This window comes from Danio aesculapii, chromosome 22, assembly GCF_903798145.1.
Source record: "Danio aesculapii chromosome 22, fDanAes4.1, whole genome shotgun sequence".
Taxonomy (NCBI): Eukaryota; Metazoa; Chordata; class Actinopteri; order Cypriniformes; family Danionidae; genus Danio; species Danio aesculapii.
Window position 1 is genome coordinate 20,922,211 of NC_079456.1, and position 25,913 is coordinate 20,948,123.

The window sequence follows — 25,913 nt, forward strand, 5'->3', positions numbered from 1 at the left end:
TGTCATTAAGAAAAAAAAGGTTTGCCCTTGTAATCGTTAACTGAAATCTGAAAATGCACTTTCTGTTTGTTTTCAGTTAAATTATCAGATTATGTATATTTTAGCAAATGGGCCTGTCTAACATACTTAATCGCCTGCTCCGACTGTCAGTTGACAACAAACAGAAATGGTGAACAGGAGGTATCTTTTAGGTTGTAATAACTCAGTCTCTCTCCAAACCCTTTTCCCCATCTTTCTGAATGAAATACCTACACTAAAATATCTATTCCGCTTGCAGCTGAAAAAACAAGCCATGGCCACTGTTGTGTCATTTAATATTACGTTTCTCTAGGAACTGCGTCACAATACGAAAAAAATAACGGTCGCAGCTTTGTTCATGGGGACGAAAATGGATTCGCAAGCTTCAAAACAATAAGGTTTCTGACAAACGTGGTTTCTCACATACATTCATGTGTGCTTTGTGTTCTGAGCATAAACCAATAACTCGTACTTTTTACACAGCCACTAAAAGTCATTCAGCCTAACAAATTTACAAACTAAGAAATCTTGTCAGGCACATTTACAACATCGCTTGCTGGCATATTAAAAGAAAGTTTCTCAGGTTAACAGTTTCCTCAGAGATGTAGGTCTCTGGTAGGGTCAGACAGAATCTGTGGACTTTTTTTTTTGCTATTTCTGCTGAGATTTTTGTAAAAAATTGGCGGATTTATGCAGAATTATTTTGGGAGTATTATAACTAAAAACTAAATATATTAAATAAAAAATAATAGCTTTTTAACTTTTATTTAATGTTGACAATGCAAATCCAATTAGATCCACTTATTTGCTAAACCAAGCAAGTGTATCATATAATATCTCTACTAAAAGACAGAAAATATTACTTTACAAACTGTATTTTAAATAGATCAAATGAACAATTTCATATTAGTCAATATTATTACTGAAATTAATTAAAAAAACTGAATAAACAAATTTAATAAATTTACACACATTTACACAAATAAACAGACTCAATGATGGGCTAAAAATCTGCGGATTTCTGTGCGCACAGATTCCGTCTGGGCCTAGTCTCTGTTTACTTTTAGTAAAGACTTCGTGAGGCCTAATCGCTCTATAATCACATTTAAGCATCGTTTGAAGGCCTATCCTTCAGACAGCTTTTCCCAAGGAGAGTTTAATCAATTTTATAATCAAATAAATTGTGGCACTTTCTCTTTTTTTAAAGAAATGTATGTAATGTATGTATGAGAAAAGTATGTGGTTTCATAAATATCTTATGCTAAATGAAATGGAACATTCACCCATATCACACTTGTAAATTTAAAGCAGACTCCAAAATAGTATATCTTGTCTTTGACCCGCGTTCAAGTAACCAACGCAGGTATGCAATTAACAAAATACCACATTCATTAAAAAAATATCACAATCGCCTCACAGCCTGAAGGTCACTGGTTCGAGGTTCGGCTGGGCCAGCTAGCATTTCTGTGTGGAGTTTGCATGTTCTCCCCGTGTTGGCGTGGGTTTCCTCAGGGTGCTCTGGTTTCCCCTACAGTCCAAAGACCTGTGATATAGGTGAATTGGGTTAGCTAAATTGTCCGTAGCGTATGTGTGTGAATGTGTGTATGGGTGTTTCCCAGTGATGGGTCCATACCGCTGTGGCAACCCCGGATTAATAAAGGGACTAAGCCGAAAAGAAAATGATTGAGTTTTCTGTCAGTAACAATTTACACTGAAAATATTGATCAGATTCTTATATAATCTAGTTACCAATGTATTGTAGTAAAACTAGTGATTGGCATTCTGGAAGAAACCTGCATTTCAGCCACAGCCATATCACCCTGTAGCCCAAGACCGGTTACTTACTGAAGCTAAGCAGGGCTGAGCCTGGTTAGTACCTGGATGGGAGACCACATGGGAAAACTAGGTTGCTGTTGGAAGTGGTGTTAGTGAGGCCAGGAGGGGGCACTCAACCTGCAGTCTGTGTGGGTCCTGATGCCCCAGTAAGGTAAAGTGAAGGGGATGCTATACTCACAGTGAGCGCTGTTTTTCGGATGAGGCGTTAAACCAAGGTCCTGACTCTCTGGTCGTTAAAAATCCCCTGACACTTCTCGTAAAGAGTAGGGGTGTAACCCCGGTGTCCTGACCAAATTCCCTCCATCAGCCCTTACCCATCATGGCCTCCCAATCATCCCCATCCACCAAATTTGATCTATCACTGTCTCTCCAGTCCACCTATAGTTGATGTATGGTGATCGCACTGGCGCCGTTGTCCTGTGGCTGCCGTCGCATCAACCAAGTGGACGCTGCACACTGGTGGTGGTGTGGAGAGACCCCCCTTATGATTGTGAAGCACTTTGGGTGTAAACGCTGAACGCGCTATATAAATATTTATAAGGGACACTTGTTTAATATATTCTCTCAATAAAAAAAATGAGTTAAATCCAAGACCTAAAAATCACTGGAAAGACAAAATCTAGATTTATTTTAAATCAGTTTAATTGCACACAATAATTGACAGGTGTTAGAGCTTTTACAGTTCAGACAGGAACAACTGATCCGCTCCTGTATTGTCAAATCTGAAGCTGAGGACATCGTTGAAGGTCACCAATTTACATTATCCTCATGAAGTTTGAGAGATGCCAATAACAATGCATTTGTGCCCACCTGCTGGAGCAACTGGAGGCAATTGGAAACTTGATAAAATATTATTATTTTTATTGGCTTTTAATATGAACATATAAAAAGACACAAACAAAACATTTACATCAAGAACTGCAAGCCACTGCCCATGCTGTCTTAAGCACTGTAACAAGAGGGGATGCCTCCATTCCCAAAAAAAAACCCACTTCAACCTCACCTGGCTACACAGAGGCCGTCTTCACCTCTGAGCTGGAAATATATTGTCGTCGATCACCATTTATTTACCTTTTAATCGTAAGCAAATGTACATTTTATCCACATTTTTCTAATAGAACGATCTAGAATATCTAAAGATGGAAGTCTATTAAGTTCCTTACCTTAAATGTGAAAATAATTCACAAAACTGTGGTCAAATTTTTGGGAAGGTACTACATTAAGCTGCTTAACAGCAGCGCAGATAATTCATTTCAAACAAAAAGGGGAAAAAGGTTGAGCATATCATGAAGATGGAAGACCATGCCGACCCATAGACAAACCTAAAACTGACCCTTCATGACGGTATTCTTCTGATGAGACTTTCCAAGCACAGATAGGATACAGTACTGAGTATTCAAGTCAGAATTCAGGATTCTTTGAAGAAGAAAACAAAAACTTTAAAAAATTGCAGTGGGTTTAGTGCAGAGATTTTTTTGAAGAACAAGGGAAGAAGTCATTAAGCTTTCTATGCCATGAAAGTACATCTAAATTTCCAGATCAGAGACCTTGATTGCTTTACATGACCTGATGGTGAAGGTAATATTGTATGCGATGCTAGAACCTGTCAGGGTTGACTGAGAAGAAAATGTAAAGACAAGTAGAACTAACGCGTCGTCCCTGAGTCCTCAGCAGATCAGCCTCCTGGATGTGCCATTTGTGTTTGGTCATTTAGCACAAGTTAATGCTTACAAGGTTTAGGTCAAGTCTGCATAGTCCCGACTAAGCCTCCCACTTATGTTCGAACTGCCGCAAATGGCTGAATGTGTGCATCCACCAGCAGGCTGTGAGAGGACACAGCATTTTCTACCAAAGCAACATGCTGACATATTTAAGAACTGTGCCTGTTGCGAAGCCCACAAAACATTTAGCAACAAAAGTCAACACCTCTTTAGCTGGTGAAAATGAACGGGTAACCTCAATAAAAACTGGCTCAAACAAATCAGCCATTAGTCTAAAATGAAAAGCGAAAACTGTCAAGTCGAAGTTTAAAATAAATTTCAGATAAGATCAGGTCTAATATTTACTAGTCATGTCTTGAAGAAAAAGAAAACATCTCCTTGTCCTCTCCTAAACCTGATTTATCAGCCTGCATTGACTTAGCAGACCAAAACCACAACAAAATAAAAGCAACAAAATTAAACTGACACCTGTGCTTTCCTAATATATGATCAGAAACGATACATTATAATTATTAGCTTAGCTATCATACAATATTTACCCGCTGACTAGCATCTCACGATGACTGTTGATGTCAAAACTCCATTCCTTCTGTATTTGCGCACCACATTCAGTCAGTACACGCAAGTTGACCGACAGACTTGACCAGAAACTCGTTGCTCGAGTCAATAGCTTTTTAATATGATGCCTAAATGGGCAAGCACAAAACAATGAGCAATGCTTGATGCCTCTCCAGTGTTGCTGCACAAGAAAAACAAAGGGATCGAAAACAAAACACAACCAAAATCATCATGTAAGGGGATTCAACGCCCTTTCAATAACCCTCTGGTCAAGTCCGCTGTCAGACTGAGGTAGGTTGTCAACTTTTGTGGACAAATTAAAAACAAAATTGAGAGAAAGAGATGGAAATTCGTCAGTGATATCTCCAATCACACCGAACAGTTAATATAAACATCTTACGTGAAGGACTAACAGAAAGCGCCTATGAGTAGATTCTATGATCACAACTGAAGGAATGAAGTTTCTTTTTTTTTTTAGATACTGTGGCTTCTCTCAATGCCTGAACAGCTTCATATAAAACGAAAACTGGCAAGATCTTAAATCGCCCAGTATGGTTAAACCTGTCGAAACTCAAGTGGAGAGGAAATGTTTGATGACAGAGCAGAACTGAAGGTGGTGTTAACTCTTCCATGGCCTTTAAAGGGAGGATACAGTATTAAGATGCAGTGAATGATTGGGAATGGCTTTACGGGGCATCTGAGAGTTCGTCAATGCAATGCCCGCCTTCTCCAGAGGTCTGCAGCGCATGAGTGTGCATGTTTGTGTGCGTGCATGAGTGTGTATGCATTCAGGAGAGGACATGGGGACATGTTTCTTGAATTTCCAAGGCTCAGATCCCATCTACAACCCCCTCCCCCCCAATGAGTCTATGTGTCCCGCCGGTCTCAGTATGCGGTGACCAGGTCTTTGTCATAGTCGTATCTGCCCCGTTTAGGAGCGGGGCTGTCCTGGCTGTCGTCTGTTTCCTCGCTGTCCTCGGCTCCTCCGCCTCCTTCTTCCTCTGACGAGTCGTCCAGAGTCAGATCCACCACAGTGCCACCTCCTGACCCCCCACTGGTGCTGCCGGTTCCTGCCGACGCACCTCCCGATCCAGACTTCCCGGTCTGGTTTGTGCCGCTGTGTGCTGGGGAGTGGCCGTTTGCCTCAGGAACACCTTGAATGAAAGTTACGTTGTATAGATCACTTTAAAAAGAGAGATATGGACCAATTCAAACACATTTTTTTGCAGTAATTTAAGTCATGATAAGATTAAATCTTTTTTTTCCCCTCACACATTACTATTGGGAGGAAACAATGCTTTTGTTTCATGCGGACTCCTTTTTATTGACATTTTTTTACCCCCTCACAAAATATCCTGCTGTGCGCACACTTATCCATTGTAAATAAACAGCAGTATTACACTTTGTAAAAAGACGCACAAGTATCAAAAAGGGGTCTTATGGGACATGTCCTACATATTCCAAGCCGATAAATTAGTAGTGGTGTAAAGCAGGGGTCACCAATCTCGGTCCTGAAGGGCCGGTGTCCCTGCAGGGTTTAGCTCCAACTTGCCTCAACACACCTGGCTGGGTGTTTCAAGTATACCTAGTAAGACCTTGATTAGCTCGTTCAGGTGTGTTTGATTAGAGTTGGAGCTAAAATCTACAGGACACCGGCCCTCCAGGAACAAGTTTGGTGACCCCTGGTGTAAAGGATCACAAATCTCACAGTTCAGATCACACTACAGTTTTTCAGACCATTTGGGTCAGCAAAAAAGGGCGGAGAAATGTAATTTGCTTTCCATTTATACAAAAATATTACTGCAAAAACCATTGGTTAAACAGAACGTAGAACCTGTAATTTTAATAAAAATCAAGAAAGAACTGGCTGACAAAAAGGAAAATATTCAATACTGAAAAGGATCTTTGCCACTGTTGCTGATCATGCTAAATAAAGAAATCTAACATCTTGCACAACAGATCATTTTTATTTTCAATGAATGATTCAATGATTATCACATAAAAGTTCACGTTTGATTATAGGTGTATTACTTTTGAAAACCTATTCAGTGACATAATTTTGATGGTTGTTTGCCGCCACCTATTGGTTAAACAATTTAATTGCTACAACATTCACCAGCGTCAAGTTCCATTAAAGGGAGATTTTAATCTTAACCATAAACAGTGTTTATATCAGTTTTCCGAGTACTTCTGTGTTATTTAATTGTTTGTAACTCACTGAAAAAGTGTAAAACTGAATCTCTCGATCAAATGCAGATTTGAATGCAGCGCTTCAAAAGATTATTCAACATATGCAAATCACTATCACTTCTCATTTGTAATGCTGGTTTGAATTGAGATCACGATCTTTTTAATGTTTAATCGTGCACTGAATGCATTATGCAGGCGAAACAAGCAGTGACAGAAAACACCTTTAATAACCTAAGAAAGCATTTAGGTAGGTCCCACCACAACTTTTTCCGTCATAATTATATTTTACAGGGAAGCCAAAATGCTTTCATACACGTGATTTGAATGACACGGGAGGCAAATCGCTCTGCAATTGTTATAATTGTTGAATTAACCTACAAGTTAAAAAAAGTTATTAATACGCGGGTCACGTGCGTTCTGAACTGTGGGTTGTGATCCTTACAGATCACGGATCAACTGTGATCCATTACACCCTTATAAATGTGTTTTTTTTTTCAGCCTAACAAGTATAGATAATTAATCCCAAAAAGTTCATACATGCATATAAAAAAAAAAAAAGTTTCCAAATATAGAGTAATGGGCAAAGTGTACCTATAAATGCATCCTTACTATTTATTAGAAATCCTGTTTGTAACTGTCCTTCTTTTGTAAAATTACGATTTAAAATCATGATTAACAGCAAAGACAATGCCTAAAACTCCCCATGATTTAGTATTGTAATGTAGATTCCTTAACATCATTTAAAATCTCCAGACAAAGAGCTCCAGTTGTCAAATGATGGTCAAAATGAGATGAATATGACCACACATTATTAATTTTTAAATTACTGACGCCTATAGAAGTGCACATGTTTTATTGTTTTCTACATATAGTACTTTTAATGTGAAAAAGGTCCATTGCGAATGTCATTTCAGAAGAAATAAACCCTTCTTACATATATCCACCACTGGATAGTCAGGCGTGCGGCTGTTTTCTCGCTCTCTTTCCTTTTCTTTATCGTCTCTGATTGGCCTCCATGAGCCATCAGTCAAATATTCAATCTCCTCCACATCCTCTGGTGTCTCTTTTAGGATCTCGGACAGCAACCTGAATAAAGATCATAATCTGTAAGTTTTACCACCATCAAACATATGTAAAAAAAAATAAATAAAGCAAGCAGTTTAAAAAAAAATTGTGTTTACCCGTCGATAGTAAGGAGCTCAAAGGGAGCCGGTTTGTCACATACAGGGCAGGTCCATGTGGGCTTCTTCTCGTTCATTTGAAGAAAGAAGACCGCGTCAAAACATTGCAGGTGGGCACAGGTAAGCACTCGACACGGCACCCCAATTCTCATTTTTACCAGCTGTTTTAAAAAGACATTTGTTAGATCTACTGTCATTTGATTTTTACATTGCTACCACAAAAAAAAAAACAACAGCAGGGTACTTACAGGGCAGATGAGGGACACTCGCAGCCCTGTAGTGGCAATCTCACTTTCAGGATCAAAGCGCAGCTTGTCCTGAACTGTGTACAAAAAAAAAAAAGAAACTTTTACATGTAATATTTTTCCCAGTAATTACAAAAAATTAGCGTTTTGTTGCTTTAAATAAGAACATTTTCAAAAAAACATTTTTTGACCATCTTATCAGGAAATACACTGTTTTGACACTCCCTGATGTGGCATAAAAGATAAAGGTTTATTTGCCTCAGTTTAGGGATGTCCCAATACAACGTTTTAACTTCGGATACAATACAGATATTGCAGACTTCAGTACTAACCGATACAAAAATCAGCACAAATCATGAATACTTTACTTTTACCTATTTCGTTGAGTGGAATGCATGAACGGCTAGCTCAAACTGAGAACAAAATTCAGCAACAGTATGAAAAAAAAAAAAAAAAAAAAAAAAAACTATTTAACAACTATTGGTTGGATAAATGTGAACCTTTTACATAAGAATATATAAAAAAAGAATTAAAGAATAAATAAAGACCTTGAGAAATATCTTAATTAAATAAACAAAAATCTATTTTTTAAAAGTGCAAAATACTAATTAAAGGTCGTTTCAGTTATTTATTTTTTACTGTCAGCAAATGGTAGGAACAGCTGAAAGCCGGAACTGCTAAAGGTTGAGTGTCCAATTTTTCTATTTCACACACACTGCCCGAAAGAATGAGATTGTTGCATTTACGATTCACAAAAAAAAAAAAAAAAAAAAATAGTGCAAACAAAATAAATATAACTAATACATCGCAGAAAACAAATACCCAACTAAAAGGATGACTAAACCTTCTACTCCAACTCAACTTTCTGCAGTCCGAGCATGATGTGGAGATTTAAGAAGATAAGCAGTTCTGCATGCTGAGCAGTGAGTCTGATCCTATGCTCCTCAACAATAATTGATGCTGTGCTAAAGAGCCTTTCGCTCTCAACACTTGTTCAGGGAGCACAAAGGAACTTAGCTGCTGTTGTTGCCAGGGTGGGTAGTCGAACTTGGTTGGTTCTCCAGTGATGTAAACAATTGTTCTTACGATGGAATTTGTTATGCTTTGCGAGGGTTTCAGGCAGCGTTGATTGCTTGAAGTTGCCAGAGGATTGTTTCTTTAACACGGTGGGGTCTTGTGAAAGTCCTCATGCAGAGTTGATGCTGCTTCAAATGCGCGATGAGGTTGGATTTATTAAACTTTTCCGGTTCTGTTCCACCCCGGGAAACTTGAGTATGACAAGTGTTGCACTGAGCCACGCTGTCTTTTTCAGACTTTAATGAAAAATACTGCCACACGGCTGACATCGCTCTTTTTCTTTGCTACTTCGCTAGCAAGCAGAGTTGTGATCACGTGGGCTTTGCACGCTGGCTCTGGATGCAGTTGGATAGAATAGCTGTAACGGAGACTGCTTATATCGGAGATTTTTAACGCAGTCCGATAAGAGTTTTTTTTGGGCTGATATCAGACCTACTTCCGATTTCAATATCAGATCGGGACATCCCTACCTCAGTTCAAACAGAAGTTAGTGAACATGATCACTTCTCTTTATTACTAGTTAGAGCACATAACAGTGTATGAACATCTAGTCTAATTACTTATGTGTTTCAACTGTGGAAAGACAGCAATCACTGCATAACTATCTCTGGCAAGTCGTTTAGTTTCTAAAAAAACATTTTAGTTCAGCAGCCTACTAACAGTATTAATAAGAGTATTTGCACTGGATTTACAAGATAGTTCACCCTAAAATATCAATTATATAACCGGTTATTACATACTGACATCCTTTATCTCATATGCGCAATGTCGCAATAGAATACTATGGCGAAGGAGGCGAGGGCGAGTAAATAAAAGGCTCCAACTACTTAAAAAGGTAGATAATTATGCACAGTTCAACTGCTTGTGAGTTTGCTAGAAAGTCTTCCATTGACACTGAAGGTACAGCACACGAGCCGCTATTTCACTACTAGGGAGAAATGCTGTAAAAATCCATCTCTGCCTTTCTTTCTCTTACTTTGGACGTTTGACCCACTGGCATGCTCATGAGGTAACTTTTCCTCTCCTCTTGGCTGTTAAAGCGATACTTGTGGATCCAGATGCGAGCGTGCCTGAGGTGCAAGTTTTCTCGACTGTGTTTATTATGGATTACCTGTGATAACCGCGTATTATGCGCATACAGACTGTAACCGCAGCTGTTCTTCCCATGTCACTCATCTGTAAACAGCGCTTTCATTTCTAAAGCCAATCGTAGCTCTTTCTGTTGAGCGGGTGAAGATAACGACCAATCATAGGGGTGTAAGACCTTGCTTGACAGCGCTCAAAAAGCAAGCGGGATAATATTTACATTCGTTCATTTGCTATAAATGCTCATGTTGTCTTCTCTGCATGTATTGGAGTTTTCCAGCGATAAGCGTTTTCTTTGAGCAGGTAAAATTAAAGGTCCAGTTCATATATCTTACTGCTGTATTAAAGGACAAAATTGTATTAAAAATAATATATAAATATTAATATATAGATTAAGCAAAAACAATTTCTTGTGTTGTGAAGAAAAAAAAAATCTAATATGTATGGAAAGCATCGTTAATACACCGAGATATCGAATTGAACCGAATCAATGGTATGATAATCGTAACCGAATCGTGAGACCAGTGTTGGTTCACACCCCTACTCTTCCTCTTGTGGTTTTAAAAAAAATCTTCAAGAGTTTCTTTCTTCTGCTGAACACAAAAGAAGATTTCCTGAAAATGACAATTTTATTCTTGGGTGAACTACCCCTTTAACTCATTAATGTATCCTGAACCTGTAAGCAATGTCTTTATGTAATCCATATTTCAATAAATCGTCATGAAAACAAGTTTAAAAATACAGTGTAAGCTACTATATTCCAATGAATTGAAGTTAAAGAAAAATTTTATAATAAAGACAAAACACCTAAAGACTTGTTAACCTAAAAATCATTTAAATACATTAATAACATTTTTAAAAGTATGTCCAAAGATGCAATAGATAGCTGTTTGATTTCAAAAAAAAAAAAAATGTTTAACTTTCATGTCAGGCTTTAACCTCTGATTATGACACTACATATTATATATCAAAGCAATGAAACGTACTTCTTTCACGACAACGATCAGGATTTTCCACTGAACAATGCTTCAGCTGGTTGAAGAGCTCTCCAGATGTGAACACTCTCACCAAGTACACTGCCACAGAGTATCGCTGCAAAACACAAAACAATAAAAACACCATCGTCAGCTACAGCACAAGCATCTAAACACACACGTGGAAAATCAACACGTCTCAATACCTTCCCAAAGTTGCCCCATGTGATGGTAACTCTGTTAGTGACTGTGGAGAGGTGTAACCAGGGCGTGATGTTGACAGGTCGACAGGGCCGGCGCGGCTCCACACCCGGTTTATTGGAGGGATAGTAACCCTGAACCAAAATAAACACATTTACAGCAAAACATTTTAAATGTGATGATGAGAAATGCTTAAAACAAAAGTTATTTATATAAAGCAGTTCAGATTTACGATCATCCCAATCTGTAAAGCATTCTTCTCTCTTACAGCCTAATCAGATTCACAACACTTACCGGTACATGACAGTAGGACTGATTCACTTTCACAGCAATATTGGGAGGATACTGGTCCTCCTGAACGCCGATAGAGTCTGTGTAGCAAATTCTGGGAGAAGAAAAGAGCATGTTAGTGTGCAGAAAATGCCTCTGGCACTAAAAGTTGATTTACCGGGAGGATTTTGCCAAATCATTTACCTGAGAACGACCTGTACTGACTTCATCCCTGGCCGTAGTTCACTGTATACATAAAACAAATGGTTGAGTGCAAACGTGTTTTTTATTTGTCATAAATACACAATTTCTTATTATATTAAGAGGTGCACACTAATTTACTGCATGCGTGCATATTAAGATGCAGAATCTTTGTCTCCCCATTTATTTATTTTTATTTTGTAATGCAATATCCCAAAATGTGCATATACAGTGGTGTGAAAAAGTGTTTACCCCTTACTGATTTGTAATTTTAATGTTTCAGATCATCAAACTAATTTTAATATTAGACAAAGATAACAAGTAAACACATCATGCAGATTTGAAAGTAAGGTTTTCATTAATTATTATTGGGAAAACTAAATACAATATTACATAGCCCTGCGTGAAAGTGTTTGCCCCTATAAACCTAATAACTTGGCAGCAATTTTGCTAACCTGTTACAGCGCTGTGGAGAAATTTTGGCCCACTCATCTTTGCAGAATTGTAGTAATTCAGCTACATTGGAGGATTTGAGCATGAACTGCCTTTTTAAGGTCATGCTGCTATATCTCAATTGGCTTCAGGTCAGGACTTTGACTAGGCCATTCCAAAGTCTTCTTTTTTTCCCCTTCAGCCATTCAGAAGTGCACTTGCTGGTGTGCTTTAGATCATTTTGGTACACACCAGAATTCATGGTTCCATTCTTAAAAGGACGTCTTTCAGAACCTGAAGCATCTAAACAGGCCAAGTCAATTACACTACCACCAGATTTTACTGTTGGTATGTTGTTCTTTTTCTGAAATGCGGTGTTACTTTTATGCCGCACATAATAAGACAAACACATTCCAAAAAGTTCAACCTTTGTCCCGTAAACCAACAAAGTATTTTCCCAGAAGTTATGGGATCATGAAGATGTTTAGCAGTGATTTTCATATTGGAACTCAGCCGTGCAAACCATTTTTGCCTAGTTCCTTTCTTATGGTGGAGTCATGAACATTCACCGAGGCAAGTGAGGCCTGCCGTTCTTTGGATATTGTTGTGGGATCTTTTGTGACCTCTTGATTAAATTATCTCTATGCTATAGGGCTAATATTGGTCAGCCGGCCATTACTGATTTATTTATTTTTTGCCATTTGTAGACTCACTGTGGTTCACTATAGTCCCAAAGCCTTAGAAATGGTTTTATAACCTTTTTTTCAGACTAACAGATCTCTATTAATTGTTTTTTGAATTTCTGCATGATGTTCAGCTTATGATGATCTTTTGGTCTACTTGACTTTGTTAGGCAGGTCATATTTATGTGATCTCTTAATTGTGAACAGGTGTGGCAGTAATCAGGCCTGGGTGTGGCTAGAGAAACTAAACCCTAAGTGTGATAAACCAGAGTTAAGATATGTTTTAAAGGGGGATAAACCGTTTTTCACACAGGGCATACATCTTATCCATCTATCTAGAATTATATAAATGTGTTTTACTCAGTTACAAAAAAATTATTTAAAAATTGCATTAAACTGTCCTGTTACACCCTTATTATGGAGTCATAATGAGTAATTATAAATGTAGCCAGAATAACGGATTCATGAAAATGTGAAAATAATTGTTGAAACGTGATGTTGGGCGTTGCATCCATTCATTCTACTAAAGCCTACTAATTTCCCCCCCATTCAATTTTATTATGTGCACATTAACATTACACCTCAATTTCAGTACTATTAGCAGCTATCATCAGGTCACAAGATGACTGCATTTTCTTACCTAGAGTTCCGGATCTGATCCACTTGGTTTGGTGTTAATTCAAAAACACACTGACTCTCTTGCAGCTTCTCGCTATTCTGAGCAACTGAGGGAAAAAAAAAGAAATAAAAATTGATATTGACATCCCCATCAACTTGATGCACCTTTTATAATCATTCGATCATATCTGCATGCTAATAGGACTTACTGAGTTCTGTGGGTGGCAGCAATGTTTCTAGATTGTGATAGAATGGCAGGGGCACCAGTTTGACTTCGGCTGCAGGAGGTGGGACTGGTTTGGGGATGCCGTTGAGGTAGTCTGTGCCCTGGCCCGTGCCTCTGGGCGAAGAGTTGAGGGCAGGGTAGTTTACGGGCACGGTCTCTGGGCGTCGGGCAGCCAGCCAGGCCGAGGCTTTGGGGAAGCGCGTCTCATAGAGCTGCCGGACGTTTTTTAGCAACTCTGGACTGTATTCGGTCTGCACAAGACGAAGAGCTCTTCCCACTAAATCTTGCTTTAAACCACTTTTACTGCGGCCCATTGAGGCCAGCAGTGTCTGCAGATCAGACACCCGAAAACTCTTCACCATATTCTGGGGGAAAACATAAACAAGTGGAATCAGAAAAGAAATTCATTATAAAAAGTTGGGATTAGCATAAAAAAAAAATGCAGCACAGAGTTTGAAATCTGGGTTGTAATCCAAAAGGCTGAGGATTAGATTCACCAAATATAACAACAATGCCCATAAAGTGGTGGCCTATGCACATCAAATATTAAAAAATGTGAATTTATAAGACATTGAATCTGATAATGCTGATGTGGATATTTGCACTTCAGACACTTAAATTTACCTTATGTTTATATAATGCTTTACACTGCAGTGCTTTAACGTTAACACCTTACTATTTTAAACATGAAAACACTTTGTTTTGGGCTGATTTGTTCAAATTGATTTTAATAGTTTGTTGTTAAAGTTCAGTCAAAATATATCAAGTTTTACATCAAAGACCATCTAAGAAAAAGAGTACAGAGAAATTCTGTTTTCTGCAAAATATTCTGTTATAGTTAGGTCTTAGTTTTACGTGGCTGGACATTTAGCCATTTATTTTTGTAGTGGTAGTGCAATGATTAAAATATTAGAAAACATCGGACACAAACGCAAGTGATTCTGCTCATTATTTGTAAAAGATACACTGTCAGCAATTCATTCAGATTAAAATGTTTAAAATCGCAGTTAAAAAAATGTTAATTTTGCTGTAAAAATACTCAACTCAGTTTGTGACTAAAAACTTTGTGTTTTGCCGTTTATTTATAAAACACCTGTGTGTTAAGTGTCTAAAAAGCAAGCTTGTGAGAAGGGGCTGCAAAGTGCAAGTTTAATTTTTTTTAAACACTAGACTGCAACCTTAGATCATTCCCTTACAACATGTTTACATAAGGTTGCTTCAGATCAATGTATCTACTAGTGATACTTTTAACAAAGCTTCATTACTTTTCTAAAAGTTGTTTATAAAACAAACATCGACTTGACTTGCCAATGTCGGTGTCTAAACTACGTCTAAACATCCACCTCATGTTTACCCTGACTGAACCAATGCAGGCCAATGATGCCCCCATATAAACATTACACAGAAATCAGCTCTGCAAAACAAGGTAAACCAATTAGGTTATCCATAAAAATATTAATATATTCATAAACAGTAATGGATGCAAGAGTGAACGCAACTGCTTGATGCCCAGCAGTAAGTTACTACACAAACGAGAAGACATACATATTGTCATCAGCCCACATGGATCAGTAATGCATGTGACAACAAATCTACACATTGACATGTTAGTGGCAAACGGGTGTGTGTTTTACAGCTACATTGAAATAATGCAGTTGTGGTTTTGTTTATGAGTAGAATAGTCGGTTTTGTTGTTCTGTATTGTGCAGACTCAATCATTCATTTCCACAGGCAGCGCGCCCTCACGCGCGCGCACAGACACACTAGCGGTGTCTAAAAAGCCCGGTGGGCTGTCTATCCAGACTGTTTTTAAAACATCAAATATACATTCAGAACGTTCAAAAAATTGTATCGAACGTTAAAACGCGCCAAATATGCTGGCTATACAGATACTTCCCTGGCTTTTAAGACACAGTCATTCACATACACACAAATTGCCAAGAGACTTTACAGACTGTCACTTGTCCTGTGTGGGAATAAAACACCACAGTATAAAACTAAACTCGTGTTGCTTCCGTAACCACCGCCTTTGGATCACCTGGCTGCTTTTATTACCACTATTTTTACAAATCTCTTCTACTCACCATCGCTTCTACCAGTTCGGCCGCCATCTTCGCACAGCAGCCCCGCGAGAGCCTGAAGCGAAAGGCAGCTGTGAGCCAATGAGAAGCCGAGAAGGCGTTCGATGACCGCCGCCAGTGTCCAATCAACGCCGCGTATTGTCCATAAATAGGCGGGGCTGTTTGCAAAGAGGCGTGACGACGAGCTTTAAAAGGGACAGTGCGGTCAAAAAAAGAGAACTTGAAGCAAGGTCTACCCTTTCTGATAGGCCTCTGGTTCTTGTAAACCTACCCACCGTCGCCTTAACTTCACAGCCTGATTTGCCCACTTTAATAGTCTGGTGTGAGAGCGAAAGCACATTGCATTTTGCAGTCAGATGTGATGTAAGAGGTGGGTTTCCCGCGACAAATGGAAGGGGAGCGCATGGCTCCATCCGATCCATTCCGCACAGAAAAATCCACTTCGTAGGTTGCAAAAAGCCGTGATATTGAGGACTGAATGCTTTGTGTAATTTCGGCCCGAAAACGAACACAGAAGCTTACTAAAACGACTCACAGACACATTCACAAGCATATTGTGTTTTTAAAGTGTTGTTAAATACAAATCAACAAACACATTAGTTAATTGAGGGCAGCTGGATGAACCAGATGGAAGAATCCGCACGAGACTGAATCCACAATCCCGAGGAAACTCCATCTCGTGTTTTCCTTTATTGTATGTGGTGGGGGAGGGGAATGTTTGAAGCAGTTTACTGGGGTAAAAATCCGACGAGCAAGGCAGCTGAAGAAATCAAAACAGATACATTGAACTTTGCACACGTTAATAAACCAAAGGTTAATACAATATGCATACAAAAATATACATAAAATTATACGGTTATCATAATGAGCCTGTATCTTCAGTTCACAGTATAATTCTCCTACTGTTTTGGTTATAAATGTTGAAAGTGTAGTGTGTTGAAGTATGTTTTAATTTATTCACCCAAAAAACATATAAATAACTTCATTTTTTGAGGCACACATTGAGATGTTTTGCAGAATTACAGCTAAATTAACTATTCACTTTCATTGAGAAAAAAATACATTGAAAGTTAAGGGTGACTAAGGTTATTTATCCCTGTTTGTGTTTTACTTAAGTAAGAAAGTGAAGTTTTAAGAGCATAAAGATAACTAATAAATGACAGATTTTTAATACCGGTTGAAGACATTCTTCAACTATACCTTATTATTTCCCTTTTTCTCACAGTGGATGGCGCTGTTGTCTAACAGTTAACCTTTGAAAGTCTTTACACGCAATCTATTCAAACGACTGGTGTTGATGATCTTTAAAAAGTTTAAGAGAAATAAAATAATTACAAAGCCAAGAATGAAAGAAAACATACAATGCTTAACCACAAGCTAGCAATATAGATGAAGGATTATTTTATTATTGTGGAACCAACATCACTACTTGCCATACACTTTTATACACATATACACTTATTTAGCAACACACTTTACATGCCAATTTGCACATAACAGCTGCACATATATATAGTAATAAACATGTACATACACTTGTCAATTTGTATATTTGCATTCACTACTTACTTGTATTTTTTTTTAAATATATTTATTATCTGTTTTTTGACCTGTCTCTGTTCTCCTGTTGCACTGTAGAAGCTCTGTCACGAAAACAAATTCCTCGTATGTGTGAACATACCTGGCAATAAAGCTCTTTCTTTCTTTCTCTCTGAAGGAAAAACAGGTTTGGTTCAATTATAGAGATAATCCATTCATAAATTAGGCTTATAATTTACTCAACCTACAATTGTTCCAAACCTGTTTATTAATGAGTTTATATTTTTCTTCTTCTGTTGAACACAAAAGAAGATATTTTGAAGAATGTTGTAAACAGGTGGCAATTGACTTCCATAATACCCTTTTCCTTCTGTGGAAATCAGCTGTCATGTTTCAGTTACAGATTCCAATATTGCTACTAATATTTCTGTAAATATTTTCTTTTTATGTTTAACACAACAACGAAATGCATAAAGGTATGGATCCAAATGAGGGTGAGTAAAGTAAATTTTTTGGGGTGAACTATCTAGAACTATACATAACACATAAATATACATAACCACCAGGGTGCATTTAAAACCTTGACCTGCAGCTGCAAATTGACAGTGATTGTATTCCCTGGTTTTCCTACAACAACAACAACAACAACAACAACAACAAAAACATGCAAACTCACTCCCTATAAGGGATCTTAACAGCTTTAGGAAAAATACAGAGGTGAATATTAAAACAGTTTTATAATATTAAAGTCAGTTAAAGTATTGTAAATGTATATTCACCACAAGCCTTATTTCACTCATTAAATTAAAACCACAGAGTAAAACCCATAAGAACTATTCTGGTTGCATGGAAAAATTACATTTTCAACTTGAAATATGTATTAATTTTCATACCTTTCAGTCAACATTAACAAATTGTGCATTATTTCATTCATTTTCTTTGGTTTAGTCTCTATTTCCGCCACAGTGGAATGAACCACCAACTATTCCAACATATGTTTTACGCAGCGAATGCCCTTCCAGCCGCAACTCAGTACTGCTAAACACACATGCACACTCATTCACACACACTCTCCTACACAAAGGACAATTTAGCTTACTCAATTCACCTATAGCACATGTCTTCGGACTGTGGGGGAAACTGGAGCAAACTCACACGGGGAGAACATGCAAACACAAATATGCCCAGACGGAACTTGAACCTGTGACTTTCTTGTGGTGAGGCGACAGTGCTAACCACTGAGCCAACATGCCACCCCTAAATTATGCATACACATAAAATGTCAGGTTATGTGAGAGATCATTTAAGTTTTGAGTTCTAAAGAGCGCAATGCTGTGTAAATTTAAGGTGATTCAGCAATTCAGCAATATTCTATACCAAACATTAATGCAAGAAAATTTAATTAAATAAACTAATAACCAAATAAAAAGTATAATACCATGATGCCAAAACTGACAATATACAAAAATAGCTAATATTTATTTTGCAACATGAAATTTTAATTAGAATGGATTACCCTTAGGGCTGCTTAATATATCATTTCAGCATCGATATCACAATGTGATCATTCGCAATCGCAGAACATGCAATATGCAAAATATACATGGGTTTTTGAGCTCTGTGACTGTATAAAGTTTGTAACTTTATTAACGATTAATCTATTGAATTATTTTTATTATTCAATTGCTGTTCCTGAATATGAGTAGACTCAAAAAAGAATAAAACACTGTTTATTTCAATTGTGTTTTTTTCCTCTTTATTGTATTTATCTATGTTTGTGGATTGTTTATAATATTTAATGCAGATGTACGTCTCTACAGAATGATCACAATTAATAAAAAATTATATATATTTTTCCAAATAGAAATATTCAATTTATTTGGTGAAATTGTAGTCACATCACAATATACAGTTGAAGTCAGAATTATTAGCCCCCCTGTTTATTTTTTCCCCAATTTCTGTTTAACGGAGAGCAGATTTTTTTCAACACATTTCTAAACATAATAGTTTTAATAACTCATTTCTAATAACTGATTTATTTTATCTTTGCCATGATGATAGTAAATAATATTTGACTAGATATTTTTCTAGACCCTTCTATACAGCTTAAAGTGACATTTAAAGGCTTAACTAGGTTAATTAGGTCAACTAGGCAGGTTAGGGTAATTAGGCAAGTTATTGTATAACGATGGTTTGTTCTGTAGACTGTCAAAAAATATATAGCCTAAAGAGGCTAATAATTTTGACCTAAAAATGTTTTTTAAAAAATTAAAAACTGCTTTTATTCTTGCCGAAATAATTATAATAACATTATTTGGGAAATATTTAAAAAAGAAAAAAAAAATTCAAAGGTGGCCTAATAATTCTAACTAACTGGATATTGCAGAATAACAAAACATCACAATGTTACCGACCACAATGTAACCGACCTCCGTAGACTACAGCGAATAGTCCGGACTGCTGAACGAATCACTGGCACTACCCTTCCTACACTTCAAGAACTGTACTCTTCCAGAGTGAGTAAAAGGGCTCTCAAAATCACTCTGGACCCCTCACACCCAGCACACTACCTGATCGAACTGTTACCGTCTGGTCGGCGCTTCAGAGCACCAAGCACAAAAACAGCCAGACACAGGAAAAGTTTCTTTCCTCAGGCTGTCTACCTTATGAACAGTTAAATATTCCCCTACTGTGCAATAAATATGTGCAATACTTTCTCATACGCACTTGTACACAGCACCTTATATCAATATACAACGCAATACTTTCTACATTCGCACTTGTACACAGCACCTTACAACCTGTATATTTATAACAATCTGTACATACAACTCAACATCCAGGTTTCTTGACTAACCGCATCTGTTTAATGTTCATCATTTTTTATTATTATTATTTTATTTTTTCAGATTTATTTTGTGTTGTCACTTGTCAATTTATGTACACTGGAAGCTTCTGTAGCCAAAACAAATTCCTTGTGTGTGTGAAGCACACTTGGCAATAAAACTGATTCTGATTCTGATTCTAATGTTAGATTTTTTACAATTTGTGCAGCCCTAATTATCATTTTCAGCTAAAATTTTTCAGAATTTGTGCATCACAGAACTGATATTTGGCACATAGAGAGGTTCTTGTAGTTATTTTAAGTCAAATATGCGTGTGAGTCACATAGATAGGCTGTAGCCCACATATCTAAATTCTCCAGCTCTCCTACCTATGGAGACACACTGCATCCCAGTGTCAGGTCAACAACAGGCAAACAACCACACTAACAGTGGACTAACAGGAAGACAGTTTCACATGTAATCCAATCCTATAATGAACTAATTGACTTTGAACTAAAAGTCTTTTAGGGTACTCGTTTGGATAATCTGAAACCAACACAAGTTGCTTATTCACATCTATGATGAGATGACTCAAGGTAATGAACTAAAAGTGTACATTTTATAATGTTAAATAGAAATGTTTCTGCGTGCCGACACAGAAAGAATTAATAAATCCCATCTCACTACTGTTACGTGCTGTGCTGTTATGCAATGTCCTGTGCGGACTGTGAGTCTTAAATCTCAAAATAGTTTGTAAAATTAGCACCAGCACCTGTAGGAGCAGCATGGTTGAATCACGATAAACTTAACTCGACGACTTAACTCGACGATACGTGTTTCGTTTTAAACATATTTAAGTACACGTGTATTCTTGCCGGTTGAGAAGTCTCTTACCTTTTAAAATGTTTTAAAATAAAATGTTCAAATAAAAATGTAGCTAAGTTTGGTGTCAGTGATGATGCAGAATTATCTAAAAATCAACATACAGTGATTAGATTTATAACCCTTTTGGCAGGATTTTACTGAATTGGAAACTCCCGTTGCTCCACATTGATAAAAAAATGTCATGTCTTGCCTGCAACTTAAGAAGCTCAGACTTTCCCTTGAAAAATAAAACTAAGAATTTCCATGTAAAATGGAATCTATTTATTGAGTACTTTAACAAGAGAGCAGTGATTGAAACACCTCAAGCGCCCCCCCCCCCCCCCCCCCCCCCCCCCCCACACACACACCCCTTATTTACTTATATCTTTTCTTTTTTCTTTCTTTTTCCTCTTCCTCCCACTTTTCTCTGTATTTTTATTTCTGTTATACATATACATTAACAAGATGTTACAAATTTTTGTTTAAAAGAAAAAAAAAGAGTACATACAGTTGAAATCAGAATTATTAAACCAACTTTAATTTTTTTCTTTTTTAAGTATTTTCCAAATGATGTTTAACAGAGCAAGAAATTTTTACCTAATTAACCTAGTTAAGCCTTTAAATGTCCCTTTAAGCTGTATAGAAGTGTCTTGAAAAACATCTAGTCAAATATTATTTACTGTCATCATGGCAAAAAGAAATCAGTTATTATAAATAAGTTATTAAAACTTTTATGTTTAGAAATGTGTTGAAAAAATCTACTCTCCGTTAAACAGAAATTGGGGAAAAAATAAACTGGGGGGCTAATAATTCAGGGGGGCTAATTATTCAGACTTCAGCTGTGTTAAAGTTATCATTTGTACTAATGTAAAAAATATAATAAAGAGAATGTTTAAAAAAATAAAATAAAAATGTCGTAATTTAGAGCACTTTTTAAATAAAATAACAAACAGCAGCCATATTTTCAGGCATCTTTATATTAAGTTTTAGGCAACACAAGAACAATGTTTTACCTTCAATATTTAGTGGAATAACCATGATTACCAGTTACAACAGAATAAAATGTTTGTTATTTTGACCAATCCTCATTTTCTGAAAACATAAATTCCCTAAATGACAATATTTTAAATTGAGATTTTTAAATAATATTTTAAAGACATTACCGTTATAGAAGTAAACAAATGTTGACATTTTACTAAAACACTGTACCTACTACATCCATTAAATCCAGAAACTGAGAACTTTCAAGTGTTCTCCTGATTTTTTATATTGGCCTATGTATAATGTCTATTACATACACCATTATAATTTCATAAATTCTGACTTATGATTAAAATCCATTTGAAAACTGGTTTTTATATGATTATTTAATTAATTTGACACTCACTGATTTAATATTTGAGCTTATGTAAAACAAGTTTTTAGAATACATCTAAATAAAAGATCAATGACAAATAAAAAAAGAAAAGTTTAATATTTTTAGCGTAACAGTTTAGTGTAGTTTCAGTGAAAATGCTCAACAAAAATCTAACACACTGGGAGTTCCATTTAAATTATCACATAAAAGGTTTCTTACAGTCAGCTTAAAATTAGCAATATTTGGCGCATCAGTTAACTAATTCCAAACATTAAAGTTACATTCAGTGATTTTTCCAATAAGACTACCTTGTATTGATGTGAAGAACATCATACTTTTCTTTTGCCCACCAATTTTTACACAGTAGCCAAGCCTCTAATATTTACTTTTATTTGAATAAAATTGTTTGAATTTTGAAATTTGAATCCTTCGTCTTGACATTGATATGTGTAACCTGACTTTTAAAACTCAGTTTTTAAACTATGGACATCTAAAATACAAAAAGCTTTTGTTTTGGTCCCAAAGACTTGACCCAAACAGGATAAGCACACCCAGAGGTCATGTTGTATCACTGCAGCAACTGGCCGAGACAATTTGTATACATTAATCTGCATAATCTCTCGTAATTACAAGGACTTGCTTGGGTTAATAAAAATAATCCCCTTCAATGAGACCCCCTGCCTCTAACTCTCTTGTACCCCACTTTGCTGCTAATTACATAGTTGAATATGCAGAGCATTTAAATTAAGTGGCGTTAATGCACTGGTCATTGTGAGGGAAGTCTTTCTGGAGGAGCCCTTCTTGGAAGATTCGCAACTGGTGTTGTTATTGTTTATCAGTCCGAACAGGTGGCTAAACGAACAAACACGCATCTTAAGAGATGCACTTACCCGTTTACCCGATTCACGCATGCCTCAAAGACTGACGTCACAATTGTTGGTGAATTAATCGTTTGTTGGGCTTATCTTAGACAGCACTTCTCAAAAAGACAAAACGCACAAGGAAAAACAGTACAAAATGTTATGAACTTGGATCCAAAAACTGAACTTTCAACAAAGATCTCTAACAACACAGAAATGGAGGACAACGTGTGCCACAGCAATCGAGAACAACTTGGACTTCAGTTTACCATCGACTATTTGTTGTACAATAAGGGACGCAACACTGGAAGAGCAGAACCAGAGGACAATGTCAATCCATCAGAGGATTTTCAAACCACAGTAAATGAACCTGAACAAAGAACTCTCTCAGAACAGGACAGTGAAAAATCAGAGGAACAGGAAAACAACGAGGATCACGAGAACTCAAACGTAAAGAGCGAAGGAACAGACGAGAAGCCAGCTCAGTCCTACATTGCCCTCATTTCAATGGCCATCCTGGATTCAGACGAAAAGAAGCTCCTGCTATGTGACATTTACCAGTGGATCATGGATCACTATCCTTACTTCAAAAGCAAGGTATTGTACTTTAATTAAAGCAACTATGGACACTTAATAACTAAAAGGATTATTTATTGTCATCAGTGGTTCTATGAAGAACCTTTAACATCCATAGAAACTTTCCATTGTTCTTTAAAGTGAAGAAGCATACACTGGGTCTTCAAAATGTTCCTCACAATAAATGAAACTGTTAACTGGAAGGTTCTTTGAGGAACCAAAAATGGTTCTCCTATAGCATTTCTGTATAAACATTCTATAGGAACCTTTATCTTTAAGAGCGTAAGCTTCCTAAAGGAGTTCTGTTGGCAAGCTGTGGTTTGGAAAAGCTATTTTAAACAAATCTCTCATAGTTAAAGATATCCTTACTGTACTATTTAGTGTAGTTTTAGTCTGCATTCATTACCAATCAATTGTTTCTTGAAACATAAAGCTGCCTTATTGGGATCATTGGTTCCAGGAACCATTTTAAACATCTATGTAGCTTTCTATTTTGCTAAAGGATCTTTACAGTGGAATGTGGTTCTTTGAGATTTAAAAACATTCTTTACACTTTACACAAAAGAAATATCTTCTTTTTAAGGTTCTTTTGGGAATCAAAAATGTTTCTTATATGGCATCTATGGGCCCTGGAAGTCAACAAACCATTTTACTAATCCTGTTGATCACAAGCTTCATCTGGCAAAGCAGAACATAAAAAACTGAAACCTGAAATTGATAATTTTACAAAGTCATATATATTTAGATCATATTCTCCCAAACCAGAGTTTGACGTTTAGATTTTCCACCATTTGACAATCTGTATTTTTACCAAAATATTTTACTTTAATTTGTAAAATTATTTAAGACTCACAACATAAACATTTCAGTCAAATTTACATCAACAACTAACTACTAATACACAAAATAAATATGTTTCACTGTACGGGGCTTTGCAGTGACGACATGCAAAATACCAAAAATCAAAAAATGTTTTGGTTCCCCATAGAACTCCTTAGTTCTTAAAAGAATCATTTTTCTTTGAACTAAGAAAGAAGTGAAGATCTAAAGGACACTTTCCACTATTAAGAATCTCTTGTGGAATGGAAAGGTTCTTTGGATAATAAGATTATTCACAGAACCTTCCATGCCAATAAAGAACATTTTATTTTTAAGAGTGTACATTACTATGAACCTTTACAAACATTAGATCTATAACGTTATATAGATCTTTAATTCTCAGATTCATTACTAGATGTCAAACCTTTGAGATTTATAGGAGTCATAATTGCTAATCTTTGCTCTTTAAACAGGACAAGAACTGGAGGAACAGTGTCAGACACAATCTGTCTTTAAACGAGTGCTTCATCAAAGCTGGTCGCAGTGACAATGGCAAGGGTCATTTCTGGGCAATTCACCCGGCCAACTTTCAAGACTTCTCAAATGGGGACTACCACCGGCGGAGAGCTCGGAGAAGGATCCGCAGGGTAACAGGGCAGCTGCCCTTCGCTCTGCCTACACATTACCAAACCCTGGGCCGCCTGAAACGGACACCGTGCTGGTGTTGCCCACCGTCCCATCCATTATTGTGCTTCCCGCCTAGAGTCTACTGGAGCTGGGCTGCACTTCAGACACAACGCACACCGGCCCTTCATGGACTCATATAACAAGATCTACTCTGAAATGATTTCTGCATGTGCTGGAAATTAATTTGTACATATATTTAAGCCATATTTTAAATATGCACATTTGTTTGTAAAAATGAAAACCAATAAATATAGATGAGAATTACTGTCTTCATTCATTTACCTTCAGCTTATTCCCTTATTCATCAGGGGTCACCACAGCAGAATGAACCGCCAACTATTCCAGCATATGTTTTTACGCAACGGATGCCCTTCCAGCCACACCTCAGTACTGAGAAACACCCATACACTCATAAGAATTGCTGTCTTTTCCTAAGAATTCTAAGTTATTCTATTGGGAAAATTTGTGATATATGGTTACAAAGCACTCATCCAACATATTATTAAAAACCTGCAAGTTATGATGCAGCACCAATTTTCGAAGGACTTAATAGCAGAAATCCATATCATACATAGCATTTGCTCTTACATTAATCTCTTATTAAAGCTTGCATTATTATTTGATCTGTTCACACCAAGAATTATATATACAAGTTAGCTAGCTACAAAGTTTTAAAAACAAATAAAGTCCAGACTATAACTGCAATGTTTTTGTCACAGAACAATGTTATCATTGGAATCACTTTCAATATATTTTTTCTTAAAAACAATAATACCCAATCAGAATCC

General features: G+C 36.8%; 2 protein-coding genes across 2 annotated transcripts; one reads left to right on the top strand and one right to left on the bottom strand.

Moving 5' to 3' along the window:
- Positions 1-2,455: 2,455 nt before the first annotated feature.
- On the bottom strand, positions 2,456-15,684 carry pias4a (protein inhibitor of activated STAT, 4a). Its single transcript, XM_056447790.1, has 11 exons — positions 15,602-15,684; positions 13,501-13,882; positions 13,314-13,398; positions 11,562-11,603; positions 11,382-11,472; positions 11,093-11,221; positions 10,899-11,004; positions 7,753-7,826; positions 7,505-7,665; positions 7,258-7,409; positions 2,456-5,287 (listed from the first exon to the last, which is right to left on the bottom strand). The coding sequence occupies exons 1-11, from the start codon at positions 15,626-15,628 to the stop codon at positions 5,019-5,021; spliced, it is 1,518 nt and encodes a 505-aa protein (XP_056303765.1). The 5' UTR covers positions 15,629-15,684; the 3' UTR covers positions 2,456-5,018.
- Positions 15,685-23,259: 7,575 nt separating this feature from the next.
- On the top strand, positions 23,260-25,265 carry foxq2 (forkhead box Q2). Its single transcript, XM_056447413.1, has 2 exons — positions 23,260-23,640; positions 24,912-25,265. Exons 1-2 carry the CDS (start codon positions 23,260-23,262, stop codon positions 25,263-25,265), a joined length of 735 nt encoding a protein of 244 aa, XP_056303388.1.
- The last annotated feature ends 648 nt before the right edge of the window (positions 25,266-25,913 follow it).

Bases quoted from the DNA above. Each gene is read 5' to 3' on its own strand.
- pias4a (XM_056447790.1), bottom strand. From the start codon at position 15,628: ATGGCGGCCGAACTGGTAGAAGCGATG. The intron at 11,604-13,313 runs GTAAGAAAATGC...TTATGTATACAG, and splicing joins GATCAGATCCGGAACTCTAG to TGAACTACGGCCAGGGATGA. The intron at 11,222-11,381 runs GTAAGTGTTGTG...ATTTTGGTTCAG, and splicing joins AGTCCTACTGTCATGTACCG to GGTTACTATCCCTCCAATAA.
- foxq2 (XM_056447413.1), top strand. From the start codon at position 23,260: ATGGAGGACAACGTGTGCCACAGCAATCGAGAACAACTTGGACTTCAG. The intron at 23,641-24,911 runs GTATTGTACTTT...CTCTTTAAACAG, and splicing joins ATCCTTACTTCAAAAGCAAG to GACAAGAACTGGAGGAACAG.